The sequence below is a fragment of the Martes martes genome (assembly GCF_963455335.1).
Source record: "Martes martes genome assembly, chromosome: 16".
Taxonomy (NCBI): domain Eukaryota; kingdom Metazoa; phylum Chordata; class Mammalia; order Carnivora; family Mustelidae; genus Martes; species Martes martes.
In genome coordinates this window covers 429107-453048 of record NC_137904.1, presented here as the reverse complement: position 1 = coordinate 453048, position 23942 = coordinate 429107, and the positions used below count along the sequence as shown (strand labels likewise).

The 23942-nt window shown below is 65.1% G+C and overlaps 1 protein-coding gene across 5 annotated transcripts in view; it reads right to left on the bottom strand.

Moving 5' to 3' along the window:
• Positions 1-23942, bottom strand: part of SPNS3 (SPNS lysolipid transporter 3, sphingosine-1-phosphate (putative)) — a 33728-nt gene that overhangs the window by 3190 nt on the left and 6596 nt on the right. Inside the window, exons 3-9 of one of the 5 annotated variants that reach the window (XM_080825289.1) lie at positions 23523-23674; positions 22842-22908; positions 22085-22233; positions 21149-21301; positions 17878-18067; positions 4320-4385; positions 4011-4166 (exon numbers count right to left, since the gene is read on the bottom strand). In XM_080825289.1, coding sequence (XP_080681415.1) covers positions 4011-4166; positions 4320-4385; positions 17878-18067; positions 21149-21301; positions 22085-22233; positions 22842-22908; positions 23523-23674 — 933 coding nt within the window. The remainder of the gene's footprint in view (positions 1-4010; positions 4167-4319; positions 4386-17877; positions 18068-21148; positions 21302-22084; positions 22234-22841; positions 22909-23522; positions 23675-23942) is intronic. The other 4 variants (XM_080825290.1, XM_080825291.1, XM_080825292.1 and 1 more) reach the window with 4 other exon arrangements.

The following is a 23942-nucleotide window of genomic DNA, read 5'->3' as shown; positions in this document are numbered from 1 at the left end:
ACGGCCTTGTTGGGGAGACCCCCACGCGACCCCTGGAAGAGGGTATGAATTCTGGAACAGAGTGTCTGAGCTCCAATCCCAGACCCCCCACTCACGAGCTGTGTGACCTCAGGGTCTGCACCCCCAAACAGGGGTAATCAGAGGACCTACTGGGGGGTCAGTTTCATTACCATTCTTCCTGTGGACAGCAGACCGAGTAATGCCCCTGACCCCAGAACACTTCCAGACCCTTCTGCCTGGCCGGCCTCCCCGTTCTGGCCCAGCCGGAGCATCCCTACTTGTCCTTCAGGACTGACTTTCCCAGATTTCGGGGTTTGCCCTCCAGCCCCTGTGTGTACCCCAACTGAACGCACACCCCCCACCCTGTCCTCCCCCAACCCCCACACTGTCCGGGCAGCAGGGCCCCCGTCCGCTTTCTCTCACGCTCCCTGGAGCACAGCAGGGCGCCAGGCTCAGAGGGGACCAGCCGAAAGTCAGCCAAGCGGACGAGCCCAGTAGAACCCAGCCGGAAGCCAGGGAGGGGTTCAAGCAGCGGCCGCACAGTCCCAACGGGAAGTACTCCCCCCAGAGCCCCTTCCCCAAGACCTAGGTGTCCGTAAACTGAGCCCAGGCGAGAAAATGGGACACATGTGACGTGGATGAAATTCTCCTGCCTGCGTCTGAGAGGTCTCCCGCACACCTACATCCACTCAGCCACGCCAAGAAGGAGGCAGGATAACAATCCCCGTGTCACAGATGAGGGAACTCTCCCCGGGGAGGGTGGGTCGCCCTCCAGGGTCACCCTGCCAGCAAGTAGCCGGGCCCGCTCCTCCAGGATCTGGCCGTCGACCGCTTTCTGTTATGAGCAAGGAGGAGCCCGTCCTGTGATATCTGTGCGCTGTGGGACGCTCAAAAGACAGAGAGAAGGACAAGCTCAGCTCTGCACGTGGCTGAGGCAGAGGGAGGGGGATGGGCGATGCCGGGGTGGGGGGGCCCCGGGCCAGACGCTGAGCCGCTCTGTCTAGGCGGTCAGAGAAGCTGGACCTGCCCCCCCCACCCCCGCACCGGGACCTGCCGTTAGGCCGGAGGAGGAGCTGAGCTCAGCTTTGCCCCAGCCCCTTGTGCCTCCTTCTTGCCCATACTTGGGGGATTACGCACCGCTGGTCCTGGAGGATGGGCCTCGGGGAAGTCCATGCCAGCGGCTCGGACCCTCGGTCAGGTCCCTTCCACGCCCCCGGGAAGTGCTGGGCCCAGGCCAGCCCTTGCTGTCGGGGGCAGGAGCCGTGGGTCCCCAGCCTGTTCTGTCCCGTTGCCGCCAAATGACGCCGGTGGGGTGGGGTGGCGGGGAGCAGGCAAAGCCGGCAATTTTAGAAGGACAAGCTTTGGGTTCCTAAAACTGCAGGCCCACTCTATTCTGAGACAAGGCACCTCTGTTTCTGACTCTCCTGTCTCAGAAGAGCTGTTCCCTTTTTAGCCTGGGGCATAGCCCACACCAGCCAAGGGCCCACAGGACGTCGGAGCGGCAACCACCAGGTACGGACTCCCTGGCAGCCTGCCTCCTGTGTTCCCCACTCAGCCCTCACAGCCAGCTGCACCGGGGAGCGCGGGACGGGCGGGTGGGCAGAACAGGGACACACTGAGAGCACCGGGATGCAGGAAGAACGGGACGGTGATGCCCTCAGGGGGGCCCGGGAAAGTGGCAGAGGAGACCCCAGAGGACAGACCTGACCTGGGAGAGATGGTGAGTTCCGCTTCTGCTCTACTCCCTGCTGCTGGCCGTGGGGAGGGTAGCTCCAGGCCCCTCTCATGGGCCTTGCAAGAGAGCTGGAGACGCCATCAGTCAGGGGCGCAGGGAGCTCAACCTGGGGGACACGACCCCTGCCTCCCGGGGAGCAGGGCCCTCCAGAGAGGGGCTGCTGGAGGTGGGCGAGGGAGCCGGACCCTTTCCCTCATGAGCCTTCGGGAGGCAGGGGCTTCTTGGGGCACAGGGGGTGAGCCTCCCGTCAGAGGGGCATGGGATCAAGGACGGAGCCTGCAGGGGGTTCACCGACCCGAGAGCCGGCTGTGTCAGAGCGGTGTTCTCCCGGGTGCTCTGACGAGCGTCCCTGTCAGGAGCACGTGGGACGTTCGCGTCCTGAGGAAGCAGAATTTGTAACGAGCTCCCCACACCTGGTCCCTACGCTCACTGAGGTGCCACAGCCCCTGGCCCAGCCAGGCCCTGAGATCTCTGCCCCAGGGAGAGCCTGGGTTCTCCTTGCGCACCGGAGGGCCAGAGAGCAGGTTGTCTGTCGTGGGCTGATGCCGGGCGACCCTCGGGATATGCAGGGCAGGCAGCGGGCGCGGGGCCTCCTGCCCTGCTGTGCAGGCTTCTAGCCCGGATCCCACCCCCGCTAGACCCTTCTCGCGGTCCTGCCCTCCCTGCCCCTGAGAGCCCCCTGCCTGAGTGCTGGAAACCAGCTTCCTCCGATCCTCCGGGCTCCAGCTACCCCCCAAACCCCCCTCCGTGCCCAGCTGCTGGCACTCCGGGCCTCTGTCACCTTCCACACCTGCCCCTCTGCGGCACACAGCCCGCCCCCACAGCCTGTCCCCCACCTGCCTTTGGCCCAAGAGCACTCCCTCCTGGAGCCTCCCCACCTTCTCTGAGCTCCAGGGACTGCAAGGATCAGTCAGCTCAGACCACTGAGGGGTCTAAAGGCGACCTTTCACCGAGGGGCTTCTGGAAGGGGGGGTGCGGAAAGCTTTCCTGGGGTGGAGAGACTGGCTGCCTCCAGGCCCGGGGAGGACTGCAGGGAGCACAGGCCCCTGGGCAGCTCCAGACAGGTCCCCAGCAGAGCCAGCCGGGTCAGGCCACGGCTGGCTGGCCCTGACGCCCCCACCCCCGCACCTGCCCTCCCCTGCCCCCAGCACACACAGAGCCCTGCAAAGGTCCTGGAGGTTAATCATTCCTGCAAACACAGACACCGGGTGGGGAGGGGGGACACGGGTGCCGTCCTCGCGTATCTGCGGGGCTGCCGTGCGGAACGCGGGCGGCATTGTGTGGGTGGAGAAGCTGCAGGGCGGGTTCCCGAGATGCCAGTGCGGGGGGGAGCTGAGCTCCCTGTGCCTGAAATGGGCAGCCCCAGGTTAGATGTCGGCCGGCACGTTCCCTGCACTGAGAGCTCTCCTGAAGCCACCGGCTGACCCTACCAGGCTGGTCGTCAACACGTCTCTTCACAGACAAGGAAACAGGCCCAAGGCCGTTTGTCGCGGCCAAGTCTGGGCAGGAGCCCAGGTCCTCTGCCTGGAGGGAGGAGCAGAAGAGACCCACCAGCCCTGCAGCTGATACACCCCCAGGGCGTCAAAGGACAGCACTGTCTACACCCACTGAGCCTGGGCTGTGGAATGGGGGGCAGAATGTCTAGGCAGGGGGTGAGCCTCTCCATCAACAGCAGTAATCAAGCAGGCCCGCATGGCCCTTTCAGACTCAGCTTTGAGGGCACCGGAGTCCTTGGGGAGCCAGGAGACGGAAGGGGCAGAGCCCTGGCCGGCGCCCTTGTCACATCACACCCACAATAACCCACGAGCATCTCACCCCATTGTCTGCATGGGGAAACTGAGGCCCGAGACACAGAGTGGCTTGCCCACGTCACGCGTGGCCTGGGAATGGCAGAAGCGAGGCTGAAGCCCAGGTGTGGGCCAGGCCCCGGCCCCAGCTGCCTCAGGCCTGCGGTCAGCCCCTCGCCAGGCTCCCTGGCTCCCCTGGGTGTGGGCTGCACGATGCCAGCCCCCCAGGAGGCAGGAGGAGGCCCAGGTCTGGGCCCTGAACAGAGCTCGCCAGTGTCCAAAGTCCTCCCCTGACGTCTCCTAGAGGGAGGCGGGAGGCTGGACAGGGAAGCTGCACGGAGAGCACGGGGCTCGGTGAGGGCCACGCCGCACTCTGGGCAGAGCGGCGTCACATGCTGGGCTGGCACCAGCCACATTACAGCCCGAGCCGGACCCACCCCCCAGCTCGGTGGCTATCACCCTGAAGTCCCCCATCCCCGTCCACACACCCAGAGCCCAGGCCAAAGAGCTGGCTTGCTGAGAAGTGCAGTCAAGGAAAAGGGAGGGCTTGAGACCCAGCCTGGGCTCCTGTTCTGGCTCGGTGCCTTCGCATGCTGTGTGACCTTGGTCTGGGCACCTGCCCTCTCTGAGCCTCCATCTGCTCGCTGGCAAAATGGAGGTGATGGTCAGTAGATATGTTTGAGAGTACCAGGACGACCTCGGTCCCCTACCCCACGGTCTCAGAAGGTCCTCCCAGCCCTGAGCCAGACTCCAGCCCCCTCCCCTCAAGAGGCCCCAGGACCAGCCCCCACACCTACCAGCAGGATGTCAGCAACCACCGCCCAGTTGCAGGACAGAAGCAGCTCCCCGAGGACCAGGAACACCTGTGGACAAGGACCCCAGTCACCAACCCCTCCCTGCATTGTCTCTTCCCGCCTGCAGAGAGACCGGGGCCGGCGAGATTGGTGGGGGAAGAGAGGCCTGAACCCCATCTGCGGTCCCGGTGGCCTCCAGGGTGGGTGGACCCTCCCGTCTGGGCGGGCGGCCAGCCAGGACCCAGAGGGACAGGGCCGGGCCCCGAGCCTTGATGAACGGCCCCCAGGCCCAGGCCTTGAGGTCCCTCCTGGGGCCCAGCAGGAGGGGGTCAGGGCCTCTCGGCCCCATCCTGCACCACCACCCCCACCCTGCCACCTGCCCCACGCCAGGGTCTGCCGGTGACCGGGGCAGGGGGGTGGCCACTGTGGGCCCGTCCTGCCCAGCCCCCTGAGCCCCCTGCCCCATGCCAGGGGATTAGGACAGCCGTCATTCCACTCACTCAGGAAGAGCTTAATGAAGCAGCAAGAGGGGGGGAAAGTCATTTCTCAGAGCTTCCAAGAGCTTATTGCTGGAGTGGAATTAGTCATTCCTGGAGTCACGGGGCTGTGCCCGGGGCAAACCGCGCTCTGGTTCCCAGAGGCCAGCGAACACCCAGGGCAGAGGAAGTGCAGGAGGCTGGCTTGCGCCTCCCACACCCCAGGCACGTCCACCGCCCACCCTCTCGGCCACCTCCGTAGTCCAGGGTCATTACACCCAGCTCCCGGGCCTGAACACCAAGCCCCTTTCTGGAGAACCTCACTCCTGCCTCTGGCCTTCTGCGAGGGGAAACTGGCAGAGGGGAGCCAGGGGAAGCCCCGGACGGGGGGGCCTTGCAGGGAGGTGGCACAGAGCAGAGCCCAGAAGAAGGGGCAGGAGCCCCCAGGAGGCAAGCAGCTGGAATACGGACCCCCGTGCTGGGGGACCCCCATGCTGCGGGCAGCGGAGTGAGCTCCCTCGGTGCAACCAGCTCCCCTCTCCACCCAGACCGAGGAACTCTGCAGCCCGGGGCCGGGCCCCACAGGCTGGGGATCGGGAAGTCGCTGGGGCAGGTCTCAGACACACATCTCAGCCTGACGGGGTCCCACCCAGGCCTCCTGCGGCCACATGAGAGCTGGCCCGCTCTCATGGCCCTCCCTGAGCCACCTGGACGGCCGTCCGTCCTGTCCTCACAGCCCGCACCCTGGGCAGGGTGCCCGTGTCTCCCCGGCTCCCCCACACCCACAGGACTAAAATATGCCTTCTCCTTCCTCCAGCTGGAGCAGGGCGGAGCCGACCCCAGAATAGAGCCTGCGGAGGGAGGCCGCGGCCGCGAGCCACCAGGGGTGCCAGGTTTCCTGAGACACACCTGGAAACCACCTGGCCACCCAACCGCCCAGTGCGGCTTGGCAGGGCAAAGGCCGGGCAGGGAGTGGGGAGCGGCTGCCTCCTGGCCTCATAATTACACAGGCTCCCCAGGCACCAGGAGGGCTCGCCCACGAAGGGGCGGCCGCGGCCCCACTGGCCTTGCCCAGTGGCCCTGGGAGGTCACCGCTCTCTGGGCCTTGCTTTCCCCGACCCAGAGGGCAGTGGGCTTCCCTCGGCTTGTGCCCCTGTGTTCCCCGTGGGCTGCGTGCAAATGGGGTCTTGGAGCTCAGGGGCTCCCGTGGCCGACTCAGACCCAAGTGAACACTCCAACCAAAGGGCCCCAGTCTGGCCGGCTGTCCAGCCCCAGGACCTCCTGGGCGCCCACCTGTGCCCAGAGAGCCCCGGGCGCCTCTCACCAGCCGGTCCTGAGCTCTGTCTCTCCTCCCGTCTGCCGCACCTCTGCACTCACGCCCTGCGGCCACACCCGCCAGGACAGACCCCAGCATAGGCTGCCCCCAGCAGCCCACCGTGGCTGCCTCTTGTCTGGGAAAGCCTGCTGCATGCGGTCACCGGAGCTGGACGTTGGGGGGGGGTCCTCCAGGCTTGCTGTCCACTCTGCTCCCTAACGTCGCTCAGATCGGCCCCCCTCACACCGCGGCTGGCCTGCTCCAGGCCTCCCTCTCCTCCTCCCGGTTCCCAGGCCCACCATGCCTCCCGACCCTGGCCCCCAAGGGGACTCGCAAAAGGGAAATCTGACCCTGCCCTTGTCCCCTCAGCACCTGTGCAGCGCCCAGCACCCGACTCATGTCCCTGGGAGAGAGGGCCTGGCAACGCTGCCTGGAGCCCCCCAGCCCCTGGCTTCCCCGTTTCAGACCCAAGAGGGCCCCTGGAGCTGGAGCAGCGATGATGAATGTCCCGGCCTCAGTCACCCCGGCCAGAGACACGCGCTCACACCCGTACGCACCTGCCCTGACTCACGCACACGTTCTCACACACGCTGCAGCCACGCAAGTGTGCACAGACGCATGTGTGTGCAAGACCTCACCGTGTGCACACTGCATTTGCACACGTGAGCGGACACGTGTAACCCGGGACACACAACTCACACTGCAAGCATGCGCTGCATAGCCAACCGCGATGACTCAGAGCATTGCCGCGTGTGGCGTGTGCCGGCCAGACAGCGGCGTCCGAGCCGGCCAGACAGCGGCGTCCATGCCGGGACAGGCCTGCGGGCGAGTGAGCGGGTCCACGTGTGTTCCGGTGGCCTCGCCGACATGCACACCTCTCCTCGTGCACACACAGGTGGGCTTGGGGAGACAGGAGGGAAGGCAGAATGCCTGTGGGGAGCGGGTGCTCAGCCCGGAGGCGGGGAGGGGTTGTCGTCCCGCAGCCGCGTAACTGAGCTCTGAACTGCACGGATCCTAGGCCTCGCCAGGAAGGGGGACGGCAGGCAAGCACCTCCCACGGGCTCCGAAGACTGGGACAGAGCTCAGACCCGAGCTTCCCTCCCTCAGACCAGCTCCGTGCTCCGTGCAGCTAAGCTGGGCAGGACAGGCCCCGGCACACGCTGGCCGCCAGCAAGCTGCCGGGCTGGCTGGCACACTCTGCCCCTGGGCCTGCCAGCCGGTAATTGCAGGGACTGGCTTCAGGGCGCGAGGGCCCCGCTCGGTTCCTGGGGGGCCGGCGGCCTGGGAGGCAGGCAGGTGGGGAGCGAGGCCACGAGGAGGCTGGGTTCTGCCATCCTCCCGGAAGACTCAGCAGACTGCGGCCCTCTAGGTGGGCGTTGCTGCCCGTCCAAGAGGAGACACCTGCTAGATCCTGGTGGGGGGTGAGGCACGGCCCTCAGAGGAAGGGCGGGTGGTCCCTCTTGGTCTCTCCGAGCAGCCCCAGGCAAGGCTGGCTACCCCAGCTCAAGATGAAGACAACGAAAAGCCCCCCAGGACCGGGTTGTTGGACGGCCCCCCAGAGCGGGGGCACCCGCACAGCCCAGCTGCCAGACCACCCCAGCGGCCAGAGGCTCCTCAGCCTCTCCTGACCACAGCTGTGATGGCCACACGTGGTGGCTGAGCCTGCCAGCTCCTCCGGGAGCCCCGTGGGCAGCCGGCGGGACAGATCCCCCCATCCCAGGTCTTTGCTCTGGAGTCCTCAGGGCTGAGGGGGGTGGCGTCCCCTACCAGAGGCTGAGGCCGCGGTGACCGCTGAGCGGGCACCTGGAGGGGGGTAGAGACTCCAAGTTTGGATCTCGTTCAGGCTGGAAGGGGCCTTACCCATCGTCTGGGGCAACTCCCGGGCACAGACGGAGGCTGGACGGCACCGTTGACTTCCCTTCCCCCCAGAAGGAAGAAGGAGTGAGTCGGAAACACATTGTTTTTCACCCAAGAACAAAACCTAATGACACAAACGTGGCAGACTGGTAGCCGAGGGAAGAGAGACAGAAAGTTCTGGAGGGCAGAACTTCTCCGCTCAGCCTCCCCAAAGCCCCCACCCCTAGGGGAGTAGACTGAGTGGGGGTCCTTCGTTCCCACTCCTAACTGGGCACCAGTGGGGGGGGCTGCTGGGGAGAAGTGGGAGAAGTGGAGAAGGTGAGTGATGACCCCGCTGCGGAGCCTGTTCGAGGCCAGAGGGCTCACCGGGAAGGTAGGTAGAAGGACTCTGTGCGCACCAGAGCTTTGATCTACTCCCAGAGGTAGCCGGGGCCAGGCATCAAACGAGGACTCCCAATGCCTTACCAGGACCCCAGGGAAGCCTGGGACCTGACCGGAACCCGACCGCAACCTGACTGGAACCCCAGAGAAGCCGGGAGAGCCACTCCGCGGGGTCAGAGCAAGCTCAGCGTCACAGCAGAGCCCGCGCCCGGGCTCGGCACAGAGGACGGAGAGGAATGAGAAGGGCAGAGGAGACCGGGACTCCCTCATCAACGGACCCGGCTGGCGCCTTCCCAGCCCACGCATTTGAAGGCGTGAACCGCCGGGAGACAGAGGCCCACACGGCAAACACCGGCAGCCGGGAACCGAGGCCCGAGGCCCACGACACACAAGGGTCCGAGAGCTGCCAACAACCACCCCCTGAGCCTGGGCGGGTCCCTGCCCCGTCTGGCCTTCAGATGACACCGCGGACCCTGGGCCAGCACCCACCTTGGCCTGGGGGAGACCGTGAAGCGGAGGGCCCCGCCGGGTCTGGCCCAGCACCTCACCCCAGAGGCTTGGAGACAGCACGCGTATTGTCTTAAATGGCTACGTTCGGGGTGATCTGCTACACGACACGAGATAACTCATTCGCTGACTGAGACACTGAATTTCAAGAATAAATAATGAAATCTTCGGGTATCCAGCTGGGAAAAAGAACGGACGTGTAGGATTTTTTTAAACATTAGGGTAACTAGGGGCACCTGGGTGGCTCCGTCGGTAAAGAGTCTGACTCTCGGTTTGGGCTCGGGCCAGGTCTCGTGGGTCGTGAGACGGAGCCCGCGTGGGGCTCCGTGCTCCGTGGGTGTCTGTTTGAGATTCCCTCCCCTGCCCCTTCCCCCACTCACGCGTACGCTCTCTCTCAAATAAACGAAATCTTTAAAAAAATTGAGGCTAACTTTATCCTCTGCAGCAATATTGGAGCCAAAACACAAGAGAAGTGCAAAGCGACAGGGAAGGAAACGGATCCGAGGGTGTTAGAGCCGGTCGGTGCCGCTCAAGGAAGAGTCGACGAGAGCACGGCCTCCCGGACGGACAGACCCAAGCAGCAGTCTCTCCCGTACAGACGACCTCAGCCCCGAAACCGCCAAGTAGGAGCCGAACGCGAGAGAAGACCGGGAACGGACGTTGCTGGGCGTCGAGCCCACTCAGCCCGGGATTCCCCCAAACGACGGTGAGGGTCATGCCTGCAGTGTGGGGGTTGTACTCCAGCAAAAGCGAAAATAATCACCGAACACGAACTGGGAGCCTCGGGAGGGAAGATGGGCGGCGGATGCGAAGGCAGGTGTCCTCTCCCAAAGCCGGGATTCACCAGTTAGTCCAGAATCTTAAAAGTCATTTGAACTTGAACAATCCCTTCTACTTCACTTCAATTTCTTCAGGAAAATTCATATAAGTTTACCAAACAGATGAGTCCGTTTACAGGAAATACGCAGCATGAACAGATCGCTGCGGACAGGTGGACTGGGGTACCCGGGGCTGGGGGAGGGGCAGCTTGGGGAAACGGGGAGGGACTGATTAACAGACACGAACCTTCCTTTCTGGGGTGGTGAAAGCGTTCCAAGCTGGCTGTGACGATAGCTCAGCTCTGAACGCACCGGAGCCGGTGCAGGCCCGGGGGGGACGGGCCACGGATTCCTTCTCAGTCCGTCTGGTGTTCAAATTACCCTCCCATGTGCCCCGGATTAACAAAATACCGAGGGAAACGTGAACTGGTGTGCGTGCGTCTGCAGAAACACGGGGAGTGACGGTCCCCTAGCCGACGAATGGGGCCCAGATGCTGAGCGGAGGCGATTCTGGGGGCAAGAACGCGGGTCACCGTTACGTTCCTCGCTGTGCTTTCTCGCGTTGGCGTTCGTGTTTCGAGCTCCCCGAGAAGGAAGACAGGAACAGGGTGCGGTGTGGCGGGCTGAGCTGTCCACCCCGCTGCGGACCCGGCGGTGGAGCGGGGGCACCCACGGCCCGGCCTGGCGCACTCAGGGTCCTGCCGTGGCCTCCTGCCCTGCACACGCGCACCCCTCGCCGCCCGCTCAGCCTCGAGGCAGCACCTGACCACCGACACCTCCCTCCCGAGGCTAAGACTCAGGCTGGATGTCTGCAACGAGTGTCCGAGGAGGCATCTCGAATTTTACACGTCGAAACTCGAATTCTTAATCCCACCCTGTGGGAAACAAAGCTCTGCTCCTCCCTCGATGGCCCGGGTCGGCCTCTGATGGCACGCAGCCCCCCGGGGTCACCCTGCTCCTCCCCCCGCCCCCCGATTCCCAAGGCACAAGGAAATCCTGTTGATTCTACTTCCAAAACGTACTAGAATCCGACCTCGTCTCCACACGTCCTCCCCCGGCCCCGGGCCCACGCCACGGCCAGCCCGTGCCTGTCTCACCCGCAAGCCTCCTGCCTGGTTTCCCCGTTTCTGACTTTGTCCGTTCTCGTTCTACCGACAACGTGGCCTCCGGGGAGACCCCGTCAAATCCCGAGGAAGTCAGCGGCCACCACGTCATCGTGCTTCTTGGTGCCCACACCCTGCCCGTCACGGTGAACCCCACCAGTCCGCACCTTGCTCCCCTTGATGAGCTATGACAGCAGTGGTGCCTCTCCCGGCCTGGGCCTCGGGAGCTGTGGCGGCCTCCGTCTGCCCCTCCCCGGAGCGCTGGCCTGAGACCGTCCCACGGGAAGGCAGTCTACCCAGCAGAGGACACGTCCACTCGCAGAAGGGGGGAGCCCCCACCTACAGACAGACGGGAGACAGACGGACGTTCCAGCCCACCCGTCTTCCAGGCCCCGGTGGCCACGCGAGTGAGGGCGGGTGGAAGCCGCCAAGCCACCGAAGCGTAAGTAACAAATCACTATTTCGGGGGCGACTTGTTATGCGGCAACAGGTCCCTGCTACGAACCCACGAGACAGACCAGTGCGTGTCTGCGCAGTGACTCCCCACGTCTCCCTAACTTGAGGCCACGGTCGTCCACGGACAAGGCTCTGCACCCACGGCCACTGCCTCTGACCTTACGTCCTCTGCTGGTCCCCGGCTCGCCCCTTCCAACCACGTTTCCTCACGCCCACCGGCCATGATTCCCCCGAGGGCCCCTGCGCCAGCGGCTCCCTCCCCACCGCGCCCTGACATCCACCCGGCCCCGCCCCTCACTCTGCCAGTGAGTGTCACCATCTCGGCAAGTCCTCGCTGACCACCTGGCCCGGCCCAGGTCCCTGCCCTTGTCCTCCTTCCCTGCTCTGTCGTCCTCCACAGAACACATCCCCACCTACTGTACCACTTACCGTACGTGTTTAATGTGCTACCTGCGTATTTTTGCCTGTTTTGTTCAGTGTTGGATCCCCGGGGCCCGAGACGGTGCCTGGCACACAGGAGGGGCTGGGGAGTGTCCGGTAAGTGAGCGTTTCTGCTCGTTCCCGGCCACCTCGCCCTGCTGAGCTCTGCACCGTGAGCCCCTCGGGGCCCTGCAGGGGCGGGAGGCTAAAGGCCCCACGCCAGAGTTTCCCGCTTGTGAGGCCAGAGGAGCAGGAGGGACTAGGAGCCGCAGGAGGGTGGCCCACACCCGTGGGGCTTCAGAGCTGCGCGCCCAGAGGTCCCCAGACAGTTACCCCAAGACGGCCCCTGAATACATCCCCTGCTCCGTCAGCAGCCCCATCAAAAGACTGACTGTCCCCTTGATTCTGAGCAAGCAGCCGTGGCCCCGGCGAAACGCACGATGTGGACAAAGTGTTGCTGTGGGACTTTCCAGGGCGGGTCAGAAAGGCAGCATGGCGTCACCAGGCCCTCACGGGATGCCGGACCTTGGGGCCAGCCGCCGTGTTGTGAGGAAGCCCCGGCCACATGCGGAGGACCCGGGCACCTGGTCCGACTCCCGACCCTGCCCCATGCTGCCCCGTTCACCTCAAGAGGGAAAGAGATAGGTTATCCCCCCTCCAACCCACCCAGACTGCAGACTTAGGAGCAAAACAAGTGTTTCTGTTGTTTTAAACCACTGGGTTTCCTCACATGCCCCTAGTGACTGGCACAGGCCCGGAAGTTCATCGAGCTCCTCGGGGAATCCAAGAGGTCAGGACGGGCACCCCACGTTACAGAGAAACAGGGCTCAGCAAAGCCCAGCCCTCGCCCCAGCTCACACAGCTGGTGATACAGTCGCGGGAACACCATGTGTCTGTCCCCGAAGGCTCGGTGCCCATGGGCTCCCTCCCGTCCCCTGACCCCTGCCCCTCCGTCTGGACCACGAAGCCCGCCCGAGGAGGCATGGCCGACATTCAGGCCGTCCTCCAGCCACGGTGGTGGCAGTGCTGGCGACAGTGAACCCCTTCTCCTCCAAAGGGCAGGAGCTCTGGGAAGGCGGCCAGGGAAGGGGGTGTGAGCCAAGACCTGCTGTGCGCGTCTGGATCCTAGTTAACAGCCGCGAAGCCCGCTTCCCCTGCCAAGGGGCCGGGGTGGAGGGACGAGAGGCAAGGCTCTGCGGAGGTGGGCTCCAGGCATGGGCCCCCACCGTGAGGGTCCCGGACCAGACGTCATGAGCTCAGGGACCCTCTCTCCCCGGAAACCCAGCACAATGTTGCCCCGATCCGTCCTCGCCGAGCAGCGGGCCAGACGCTCTCCTCAGCCGTGCACACCCGTGCCAGCCACATCCAGCAAGACCGTGTGGGCACATAGAGACGCACACACACACGAGGCCACGCGTGTCCACACACGCGTCTACAGACCGGAACACGTCCATCCTGTAACGCACGCTCACACGCGCACACGTGCCCGCATTTCCACGCGCCCTTCCCAGGAAGCCGGCTCTGTCTCCCCGGATGGTCGGAGACGGTGCAGGAAGAATTGGTCTGGTTCCTGGGAGCTGGGAAGTGAAGGGACGCACGGCCGACGGACGGACGGAAGAGACGTGAGTGACTTGTTCTGAACACAAGGCAATCCCTCAGCCGTCTTCGGACACCCTCTCTGACACTGACCCCCGACGTCCCCCAAACCCGCTGACAGGCCTTCTGGTGGGCCGCTGCCCGTCCCTGCCCATTAAGGTTTTAGGGGTGACATTGTGTCTCACGGCTCCAGACTCCACGTCTAACTCTCCATCAGCACCACCCCTGGGACGCCCGTCTCCGGCCGCCGCGTCCTCCAAACCCAGCACGCCTGCCCACGGCCCTCTCCCAGGAGGTGAGTCCCTGCCCCTCCTCGTCCTCCCACACCCCCATGCCCCCCACGGAGTCATCGGGGAATTTCTCCAAGGTTCCTTGGAATCCACGGACTTCTCCCGCCTCCGAGGGGCGGCTGTGGCCCATGCCTTGCCACCTTGGCTGTGTCAGGGCCATGGTCTAGCGCCACCCACGCCTGTGTCCACAGAAGCCAGACTGATCTTTACTAAACGTGGGCCAATAACAGAAGAACAACAGAGAAAATCACTGAAACCAAAGGGGGCAGCAAACGGACCCCAACCAGAAAGGACAGACATGCGTCACTAAAACCGGGAGGGAGAGGCGCACGCCTGCCGACCTCACGGACACCTCGGGTCTGGAAGGGGTTACCGCGGACGAGTCAGACACTGACACAAAGGTACAAACACTTAGAAAGCCGCCAACTATCGAGAATGACAAAGAAATAAAAAGCCTTAATTGATCTATCACAAGCAGACGCCGACAGTCATCGCGAGACTTCCCAGCGGCAACAGCCCAGGCCCGACGGCTTCGCTGGTGACTCCTGACAATGTCTAAAGATGAATTAACACAAATTGTTGCCAAACTCTTCCCGAAGATGGACTTGCCGGGGCTTTCCACAGGGTCGTCCCCCTGATGCCAGCACCACGGATCACGAGGGAACTGCAGGCCACCGTCCCTCGTGGACACAGACGAGGTCCCAGCCACACGGCCACAAGCCCACGTCAGCGGCGCCAGCCGGTGACGGTAACATGACCGAGACATAGTCCATGCCGGGAAGACAAGATGGGCTGACACGCAACAGCAGTGCGTGCCCCGTATGGGTAAAGGAGAAGCCGCACAGTCACCTGGACAGACCCCCCTGCCCCATGCAAATGCCCCTCACTCCCAGTCAAAGCCGGTCCCACCCGACGCATGCAGGCCCCAAGCGACCCCGTCCTCCCGTCCTCCCGTCCGTCCCACCACACTGAGCAGAGGGTCCTCGTGGTTCCCCAGGCCCAGCAGGCGCGCGGCTGCCTCGGGACCCTAATGACCCCCCAGCCCCCCTTCACCTCCTGCAGGAGGCCTGCCGTCCTCAGCCAGCACCGCGTCCAGGGGAGCCCGCCCCCAACGCTCCCGTCTCACGGGTCTTCCTTATCTAGGCACGCGCCCTCGGAAATACCGCGACGCGCGCTCGCGTGACTCACCTGCCCGCTGCCTCCCTCAGGGAGGACGTAACCCCCAGCGGCCGAGCTGCTTTCGTGTCACCCGCTGCCCTGACTGCGGCACTGAAACCAGGACGCCCCTCGCACGCGTTTGTCGAGTGAATGAATGATGTGAATTCCTGGTGCTGTGTCTCGGGCCCAGCGCTGAGGAGGAGGGAACCGCCCTGGGCCCCCGGGGGCAGGCGGAGGGGTCAGAGCCTGAGCAAGAGACGCTGAGAGCCCCAGGAGCAGAGCAAGTGTGGGGCCCGGCGGTCAGCAGAGGCTCCGTGGACGGATGGGGCGGGGAAGGAGCCACGAGGGGCCTGCAGGGGGGACTGGGCTGCGAAGGCCGTCCAGGAGTCCGCGGGGGCTTTGGGAGCCAGCGGGAGGAGCTGGACCCGGTTCCAGAGGCCCCGGGAGCCCGGGAAGGTCCGCGGTGTCCCTGGCCACGTGGGGAAAGGAGACCGTGGTAGGTGAGCAGCGAGGTCGGCAGCCCAGGAAGGCGGCTCCTGGCACAGGGCCCGGAGAAAGACAGGAGGCACGTGCCGTGCCAGGCAGAGGGCACCGGCAGATGAGCGCAGGCCCGGCTGTGGGAGGGTTCTGCGACCCGCGCCGGGCAACGGGCAGGACCCGGACCGCGAGCCAGAACATCCATCAGACGTCGGAGGCACAGACGGAAGCACGGAGAGGGCCTCCGCTCAGGAGGTCCAGAAGGTTCCGCTCTCCTCCTGGAAGGCTGGAGCCTGGCCTAGGGGGCCTCTATGCTGTCGGTACCATGGCCGGGCCTGAGCACGAGCCCCAGGAAGGAGCAGTGTCCCGGCACCCGAGGGAGGAGGGACTCGTCCCGGGCCTGCCCGCCGTCCTGCCCCGCAGCCCCTCGCCCCCGTGCCAGGCCTTGAGAATCTCTCCCACTGGCTCTGTCAGCCAGGGCACAGTGTCACCTCCAGACGAGCTGTCCGGCTCTGGAGAGGCGCCAGGCTGCAGAGGGGGAGACAGCTGTGTCCCCTGAACACAGCCCAGGAGCAGTCTCCAGAGCCAGCCAGGACCGTGGCAGGAGCGGGCCTGGCAGGGGTCCGGGCCCCAGCCGCTGCTGGAACAGGCCCGCGGTGGGTCTCCATCTGCCTTCAAGGTCAGGCCCACGCGGCCCCCGCCAGCCGGGATGCTGGTCCCACTCAGGCTCCCGCTCTCTCGGCCAGGACGCCAGTGCCCGTCCAGGCTCTGCTCCTCCCCTCAGGGACCACAAGATCCGTACAGTGTCTGCGGGCTGAGTCTCCATCTCCTCCGTCCCACTGTCTGTGCTGCTGTCCGTGGGCCTCAGTCTTCCAATCTGTGCGCGGCGGGGAGAAGCCCTTCCCCGCAGGGCGCTGTGAGGGCCACGTGGGGGCATGCACAGAACGCAAGCCAGTGGGACCTGTCTGCTCTCCAGGGACTCAGCCGAAGCCCACCCACGGCTGGACACGGGTGAGCAGCGCCCACACCGAGAGACGCGCCAGCCCCCGCGTCAGGCTCGGGGAGAAGCGCGCCGTCCCCCTCCCGGCCCCAGGCGCTGCGGGGCGTTCATCTGAGGAGTGGGGACGCGGGTGAGGGGCTCTGGGTGGCCCAACCGCAGACAGAGGACGCCAGCGACATGGCCACCCTCCCGCGCCAGACGGCACCGCGAGGGCATCCCGGCATGTCGCCCGGGAGCATCAGGATGACAGGGCCGGGCACATCCCGAGCGCAGGCAGGGGCCTGACAGATGCCATGGAGGGGAGACGGGCCTGAGGGTCCCGAGAGGGGAGCCCTGCAGGGTCCAGGCGGGAGCGGCCAGAAGGGAGGCCACCGTGGAGACAAGCAGGGGGAAGCCGTGCCAAGACAGAAGCAACAGTGTCACCTGCACCAAGAACCTGACGATGCAAATAGCGGGGCTCCAAAACCCACAGGGCCCACGCACAGAGCCGGCAGCACCTGGGCCCCAGCGGCAACCCCAGACTCGGGGATCCTGCCCCGGCCAAGCCGGCCACGGCTCCCTCTTGCCCCAGTGCGGGGCTCGGCCTGGACGCAGAGTATGGGGAAGCAGAACCAAAGCTGCGGTTGAAACGGGACCTGGCTTGTCCAGCGCACGAGGGTAACAGGAAGAGCCGTGGGATCGGGCCGTGGGATCTGGCCGTGGGATCTGGCCGTGGGATCGGGCCGTGGGGTCTGGCCGTGGGATCTGGCCGTGGGATCGGGCCGTGGGGTCTGGCCATGGGGTCTGGCCGTGGGGTCTGGCCATGGGATCTGGCCGTGGGATCGGGCCGTGGGGTCTGGCCATGGGGTCTGGCCGTGGGATCGAGCCGTGGGATCTGGCCGTGGGATCGAGCCGTGGGGTCTGGCCGTGGGATCTGGCCGTGGGGTCTGCCCGTGGGATCTGCCCGTGGGATCGAGCCGTGGGTTGTGATTTGCCTTCCGAGTCCTGCCTGCTCAGGGGCATCTGTGTCTGTGGTGGGGACCCCAGGGCCTTGGGACAGGAGGGGAGGGGAAGGGGAGCCCGTCTGGCGGGGGCAGAATCATGGGTCCCTTCCCGCTGGATGGGACCATCAGGGCTGGGGGATGGGGAGCCACGTGTGGGGGGTGCACACATACCCCTCAACACACCGCGGTGCCCGGTGGACCCACACGTGTGCTGAGCCCAAGCACGAGCACGGGACGGTCTGGAAAGGCTCTTGGAGAAGCCCTTGCGCCGGGCCTTGCCAATGAGCAGTGTTCAGGACGCCCAGGAGGGGTGGGTGCCCTGGCGGAGGCCGGGAGGTGTGAGCGGTGTGAGGCGGTGACGGAAACATGGGTTAGTGTCAGACCATCCCACAGGGGCACTGGCTCCGGCCACCGCCCATGCGGGCCTCACGCCCCCCCTCACACCCTCTGTGTCCTCGAGCTCCCAATGTATCCGAGCCATCAGTCCCCTCCCTCCAACCAGAGCATTAACCGGGTCAGAGGACACGCCTTAGAGGCAGGGCCGCTCAGGCTCAAAGCCCAGCTCTGCTGCTCTTGGTAAACCTCCATTTACCCGTCTGTGAAATGGGGGTACCAGATGCTCCCCGGGCGGCCCCAGAGATGGAGGCCGGGCACGGAAGGAGCCCACGTGAACAGGGGCGACCCACTCCCCACGCCCCGCACCGCGCCAGGGGCCCTCACTTACGTAGGAGGCCAGGAGAGTGACCCGGGCCAGGATGAGAGCCAGGAAGAGGCAGGGGCCGGCGGCAAGCAGGCTGCAGGCACAGATGAGGGGCTCGGCCCGCGGGTTGACTTTCTTGTACCTCCTCGCAGCCTCTGCTCCCAGCACAACCCCAATGATGCCGGTCACCACAGTGAGAATCCCAAAAATCAGGCTGAGGACAAAGAATAGAGCAGGGTCCGTGAGCCAGGCAGGGTTGGGCTGGCCCTGTCTTGGGGCTCGGCCCCCAGGGCAGGGTACCTGTGGGGAATGTGGCTGTGGGCCCCTCCCTCTCCCTCCAAACCAAGGCTCTGGGGACCTCAGGGTCCTGATCAGGGGCCCATATACTCCCCCTCCCCCATCCCCATTCCTGCCTCATCCTGGAGATGTCACCGGCCACGGGGGCGACCGGCCCACCACCCCCACCTCCAGGGAGCTTCTCCGACCGCCCGCCATCCCGAAGCTCCCCCCTCAGAAATCTCAGCTGCCCCACTCTGGCCCCAACCCCCTCGCCTTCTCACTCCGCACACAGATGGGAATGGAGGCACGGGAATGTTTATTTGTTGAGCTCCTAGGATACACCCGGCCCTCATCGAGCTTTGCACACACCCTCCCGAACCCCACTGTTCCAAGCGGCCTTGGCAGAGCTCTCGAGCTGCCCCCTCCCTGCTCCTGCTGCTCTCCCTGTCCCACCCACTCCCCTCCAGCTGCGCTCGGCTCCCCTGCACCGCCCCGGAGAGAGCCGGCCCTCCAGAACAGACTCCCCACGGGTCCCCAGAGCGTGTGTCCCAAAATACAGATCTCCCAACCCCCACCGGAAACCATCCACCAGCTCTCAGACACCCGCCAGGTTCGTGCCAGCCCACGTGACGCACGTGGCCCTGCCTTCACGGTCTCATCCTGGTTGACCTCAACCCTGTGCTCCCAGCTCCAACCTCTTCTGCCCCCAGACGAGTTTCTGTCCCCACTTCAGACTTTTACTCCTCCATTGGGTTAAAGCCTCTGCCTTAGGCTCAGGTCATGATCTCAGGGTCCTGGGATCGAGCCCCGCGTTGGGCTCCTCTGCTCAGCAGGGAGCCTGCTTCCCCCTCTCTCTCTGCCTCTCTGCCTGCTTACGATCTCTGTCAATTAAATAAATAAATCTTAAAAAAAAAAAAGTCCTGCAAGTTCTATGCTGACCCTCTGCACAACAGGCCCCACGAAGCAGCAGTCCAGCTCCTACTTCCATGGGGCGGGGAGCTCACTGCCCCACACAGCCCCTTCCCTGTGCACCAGCTCTGAGTGGTGGGAGTCCTCCCAGGGCCGGAGCTGGAATCCTGTGTCCTGGAGCTTCCCACCCTTCTGCGTCCTCACTCTGGGGCTGACCCCAACCACGGAGGGGGGACCAACAGCTGAGGTGGGTGTGGAACCCCAGCCCTGGGACCCTCTACCTGCTCTGTGACGGGCTGAATAGTGCCCCCCACAATGGATAGGTCCTCACCTCCAGAACCTGTGCAACACAGAATTTGGCGCAAAACAGACTTTGTCTATGGGATTCCGTTAAGCGTTCTGGGATGGGGGATTATCCTCCATATTCAAGGGTCCCTACAGGCCACCACCAGCATCTCTGTAAGAGGGAAGCTGGAGGAGACTTGACACAGGACGAGGACGAGGCAGCAGGACCACGGCCGCAGAGACTGGGGATGCGGCCACCTGCCAGGGCGCACCAGCAGCCCCCAAAAGAGAAGAGGCAGGAGGACCGTCCCCTGAAGGCTCGGAGGGGGTGCGGCCTCTCGGAGCTCAGCTCTGGCCCGGTGAAACCCCTCTGGAGGCCCGGCCCCGGGACCTTGGAGAACAATTCTGTTGCTCTAAGCACCACACCTGTGCCACTTGCCACCGGGGCCTAGGACATCGCTGGCCACAGTCAGAGGACGAGGCCAACGCTGAGAACGGGGAACTGACTTGCCCCGGGATGCAGAGCCGGAGAGCGTCGGGCGAGAACTTGAGTCCTGTTTGTCCCCCCCTCGATGTGTCCGGGCCGCTGCAGGACCCCCGACGCGTCCAGGCTGCTGTGGGACTTTGAGGCCCCCATCTCTGTCCCCAGGAGAGAACGAGCTGGTGGTAGAGCCGAGACCAGCAGCACAATCTCGCAGGCTGCCTTCCTGCACTCTGCCCCTGAGGCTCCGCATGAGCACCGGCCCCGCCCCGGGCCACGACGTTCAAGTCCCCAGCAGTCACGCGAGGCTCCGGCGGCTCCAGGACGTGGCACTGGGAGCACCGGCTTCAGAGTCAGGCGGGTCTGCGGCTGGGTCTGCGGCCTGGACGGCTCATCAACCCTTCTGACCCCCCATCTCCTCGCTCCAGAACACGGGAGCGACAGGTTTTGTCGTAAACGCTCAGAGGGTCTTTCAGGGAAACGCTCCCCATTCCGGCCTGAACTAACGAGAAGGCTTAGGAAGCGACGACGGGAAAAGGGAAGGGAGCTCCGGGCGGGCCAGCTCGGGCCGAGGCACAGACGCGCAGGAGGCATGGGGCAGTCCAGAAATCACGTGACACTCCTTCCAGGCTCCAGTGGGGGAGATGGAGACAGAGGGGAGGCCGGGGAGCAGGATGGGGTCACGGGTGTCAGGGGGGTACACACCATGTCCCTGAGCCTCGAGGAGCTCGGCCCCTGGGGACTGAGAAGCCAAGCGGAGATGAGGAGGAGGAGGAGAAAGGGAGTGACGGGGGCCCGGGGCTGAGCTGGAGAGACGTTGGCCTGGGCACAGCGCAGGACGAGGTGGGAACAGGAGGACACTGCCCTCCGGGTGGCTTTTCCCCCACCCCAACATTCTGGCGGCTTTCCCGGGACTCCTGGGGCCCCAGACGAGGCAGGGAACACGTGGGAGTGCGCGTGCAATCTGCCCAGCCCCGGAAGGGACGCAGCATCCCCGGGCCTCGATTTGCCATCTGTGAGCCCGGAAGGCCTCAGGCCGCGGGTCCCATCGTCCCACAGGCCCCACAGAAGCCTCACTCCCCTACCAAGTGCCTCCCGGACCCCCACGGCAGCCCAAGAGCGGAAGAACTGGGGCCCAGAGGGGACGAGGCTCCTCGCCTGTGGCCCCCCAGAGCCCTAGGACCTCAGCCGGAGCGGATCTGGGCCTGCCGTGCTGCCGAGGTCCCGAGTCCTGGTGTCTGCACAGACAGGCTGAGCTCGGGGGCTCAGAGCGGCCTGAGCAGTTGCCTGCCAGGAGCCCCCTGACCTGGGTGGCGCCCGGGACTCCCGGAGGCCCCTCACCTGTCCTGGCTGTTGCACGGATCCTCGAGGCAGGGAGGCTGCAGTCCATGCACCACACGGGCCTCGAACAGAAACTTGGGGGCCCAGAAGCCCAGGGCTCCAGTCACAAAGGCTATGGCCGTCACCCCAAGGGTCGACCACACAAAACTCCAGCTGCAAGAGAAAGTGCCCTGGCTGAGACCCCTGGGAGAGGGCCAGGGCTGTGGGCGGGCTGCTCCTGTCACGCGCCGCCCCATCCCGGGGACACTCTGGTCACCCGCGTGCTCCGGATCCTCATGGCGTCGCCCACGAGCCCTGCACTCCCCCCCTCCATGCGATCCTTCTCGCCGGCCCTTCCTCCCCGATCTCTGTGGGACCAGCTCTCCCCCTCCCAGAAGGCCCCAAGCCAAGAGCACATTCTCCAGGAAGCTGTCCCCGCGGCCCCCACCTTCCTCCAAGTGCCCTCCACAGGCCGCATGGCCCTGTATCAAAGAGAGCCGGTCCCGTCCGCGCCCCACATTCCAGTAAATCAGGAGGCTTGGGAGTGCGGTTGACTCCTGTCTGCCTCCCCGCCCATGCCTGGAACACGGACGGACGCACTCCCACGAGGCCTGCAGAGGTGAGTGATGAACTCCCAGCATCCCCCCCGGCAGCCCTGAGAGAACTGCGTCCATTGAATACAGGAAGGGAGTAAGGTTCCAAGTCTCAGGTCACTCGGGGATAAGGCAGCGACCGAGCCAGCGCCCAGGCTCGCACCGCCTCCTTCCCAGCCCCTACTGCCACACGGCAGGGCGAGAAGGGGGCCTCCAAGTGAGGGAGGGGCATCTCCATGGGTGAGCTCAGAGGAGGGAGAAGGCTGTGAGCCTTGGGGCTCCCTGGAGGCCCGGCGAGGCCGGGCGGGGCTGCTGGGCAGACCGGGGTTTTCAGAGACACGCAGGGAGGAGCGGGGACACTCACTTTCTCCCCAGGTACCTGACATCCTCACACCAGCTGCTCCTCGGGTCCCCCAGGGCTGCCTCTTCCTGCTTCTCAGCAGCTCCCCTGGGCGGGTCTGGAACCAGCACGATAAGCAGGAGGAAGCCCACGGCTTCCAGGCAAGGCATGACCTGGGCACGGGAGGGCCCGGAAGCCTCAGGACCACACAAACACGCCCGGGACCCCAGAGCTCCCGCCGGGGACGAGCCCCACGGCCCAGGGTCTGGGGGAGTCTGTGCCCTGGGGGCGGGACAGGGGGCTCACTTCTTGGCTGCTGGTTATACGGAAAGCTTGCCATTTCCTCACCCCTAGGAGCACAACCTCTCTGCGGAGTAGTGTCCCCTTAGGGCTCCCTTTAATGTGTCCAGTAGACACGACTCTCTCGGGGCTCATGAGCCCGATCAGGAGGACTCTCCACCTGCGCCCGCCAGGTCTGTTCTGCCCCAGGCTGTTCCCGCCCTTGGCTGTCCCTCCCCGAGACCCCACGATGCAGCACGTACGCCCCCCACGCACGTTACAAGCCGCTTGCTTGAGCTCACACCGCTAGCAAACCCAGCAGCCGGCATCTGAACCCAGGGCCGTGACCTCCACAGCCATGTTCCATCGGATGTCTGAAGCTGCCAAGGTCTGATCCCTCCCATGGCGCCAGCGACCATGCCAAGTGGCTAAGGCCACTGGAGGCTGGAAAGTCCCTGCCGGCCCAGGGGGATCGGAGGGAAGAAGAGGAGGCTGGACTCACTCGGAAGGCCCAACGCCAGTTCCCAGTCAGCTGCAACACGGCCGACCCCAGCACGTAGCCCAGACCACTGCGATAGAGGGGCAAGGAGGACAGGCAGTGAGGGTGGGGGGCAGGTACAAGCCGGCAAGGCCAGCCTGAGCTGGGGCCCCCACCCAAGGAGCTGCTGCTGCTCACAGCCCTGTCACGGGAAAAGTGAGCCACGTGAGGCCCAGATGTCTGCTGCCCTTGGTCAAGTCACTGGTGACCTCTGGCTCCAGGCCCATCCCCCGCACCACTGCCCGATGCGGCCCTATCTGAAGACCCAAGGGTCAGCCCTGCCTGAGTCAGGCGATTCCAGGAAACCTGGATTAGAGCTCAGAGGTCAGATTGCAAATCCCACTCTGACCTACACAAACCCGCCCCCACCCTCCCTGGCCCAGCCCCACACACGCCCCAAGCGGGCCTTCCCCAGTGTCCTAGGATAGAGGGAACACCTGTATTATCTCTAACCCTTAAGACAGCCCATCGGCCTGTGTCCTCGCCCCCTTTACAGATGAGGAAACTGAGGCCCAGAGAAGTAAAGGGACATGGCAAGGAAGAGGGCGGGCTGGGATGCAAATTCTATCCCCAGTCCAGCTTCTGTCCTGGCTCCTGTGGGCCTCAGTTTGCCACCTAGGGAAGTGGGTCCTGGGTGGTACCAACCTTCCAACAGGGATAAAGATGTAGAAGACGGCCAGCACCCGGGTCCGCTGGTCCCTCACAAAGAGGTCGCCCAGGACGGTGGGCGCGATGGTGGAGAAGCTGGCCGAGCCTATGCCCACGACCCCCCGGGACAGGAAGAAGAGCCAGGAGTACTGGGCAAGCAGACATGAGACCCCAGTGAGTCCCAGGATCACCCACGGTGGGAGGGACCAGAGTGCAGACCCGGCCCGGGGGAGGAGGGGCCGGGGGGCTAAAGACCCCTGGCCAGCCTCCCCGCCCGGGCCCCCAGCATCACACGGGCGCCCCCTGCTGATGCCTGCAGCCACCGCCGACCCCATGCCCGGCCCTTTTTCTGAGCGTCAACCGTGCCCGGCAGGCCAGTTCCCGTGGACAGTAGCGGTCACCCGCACACGCCCCCCG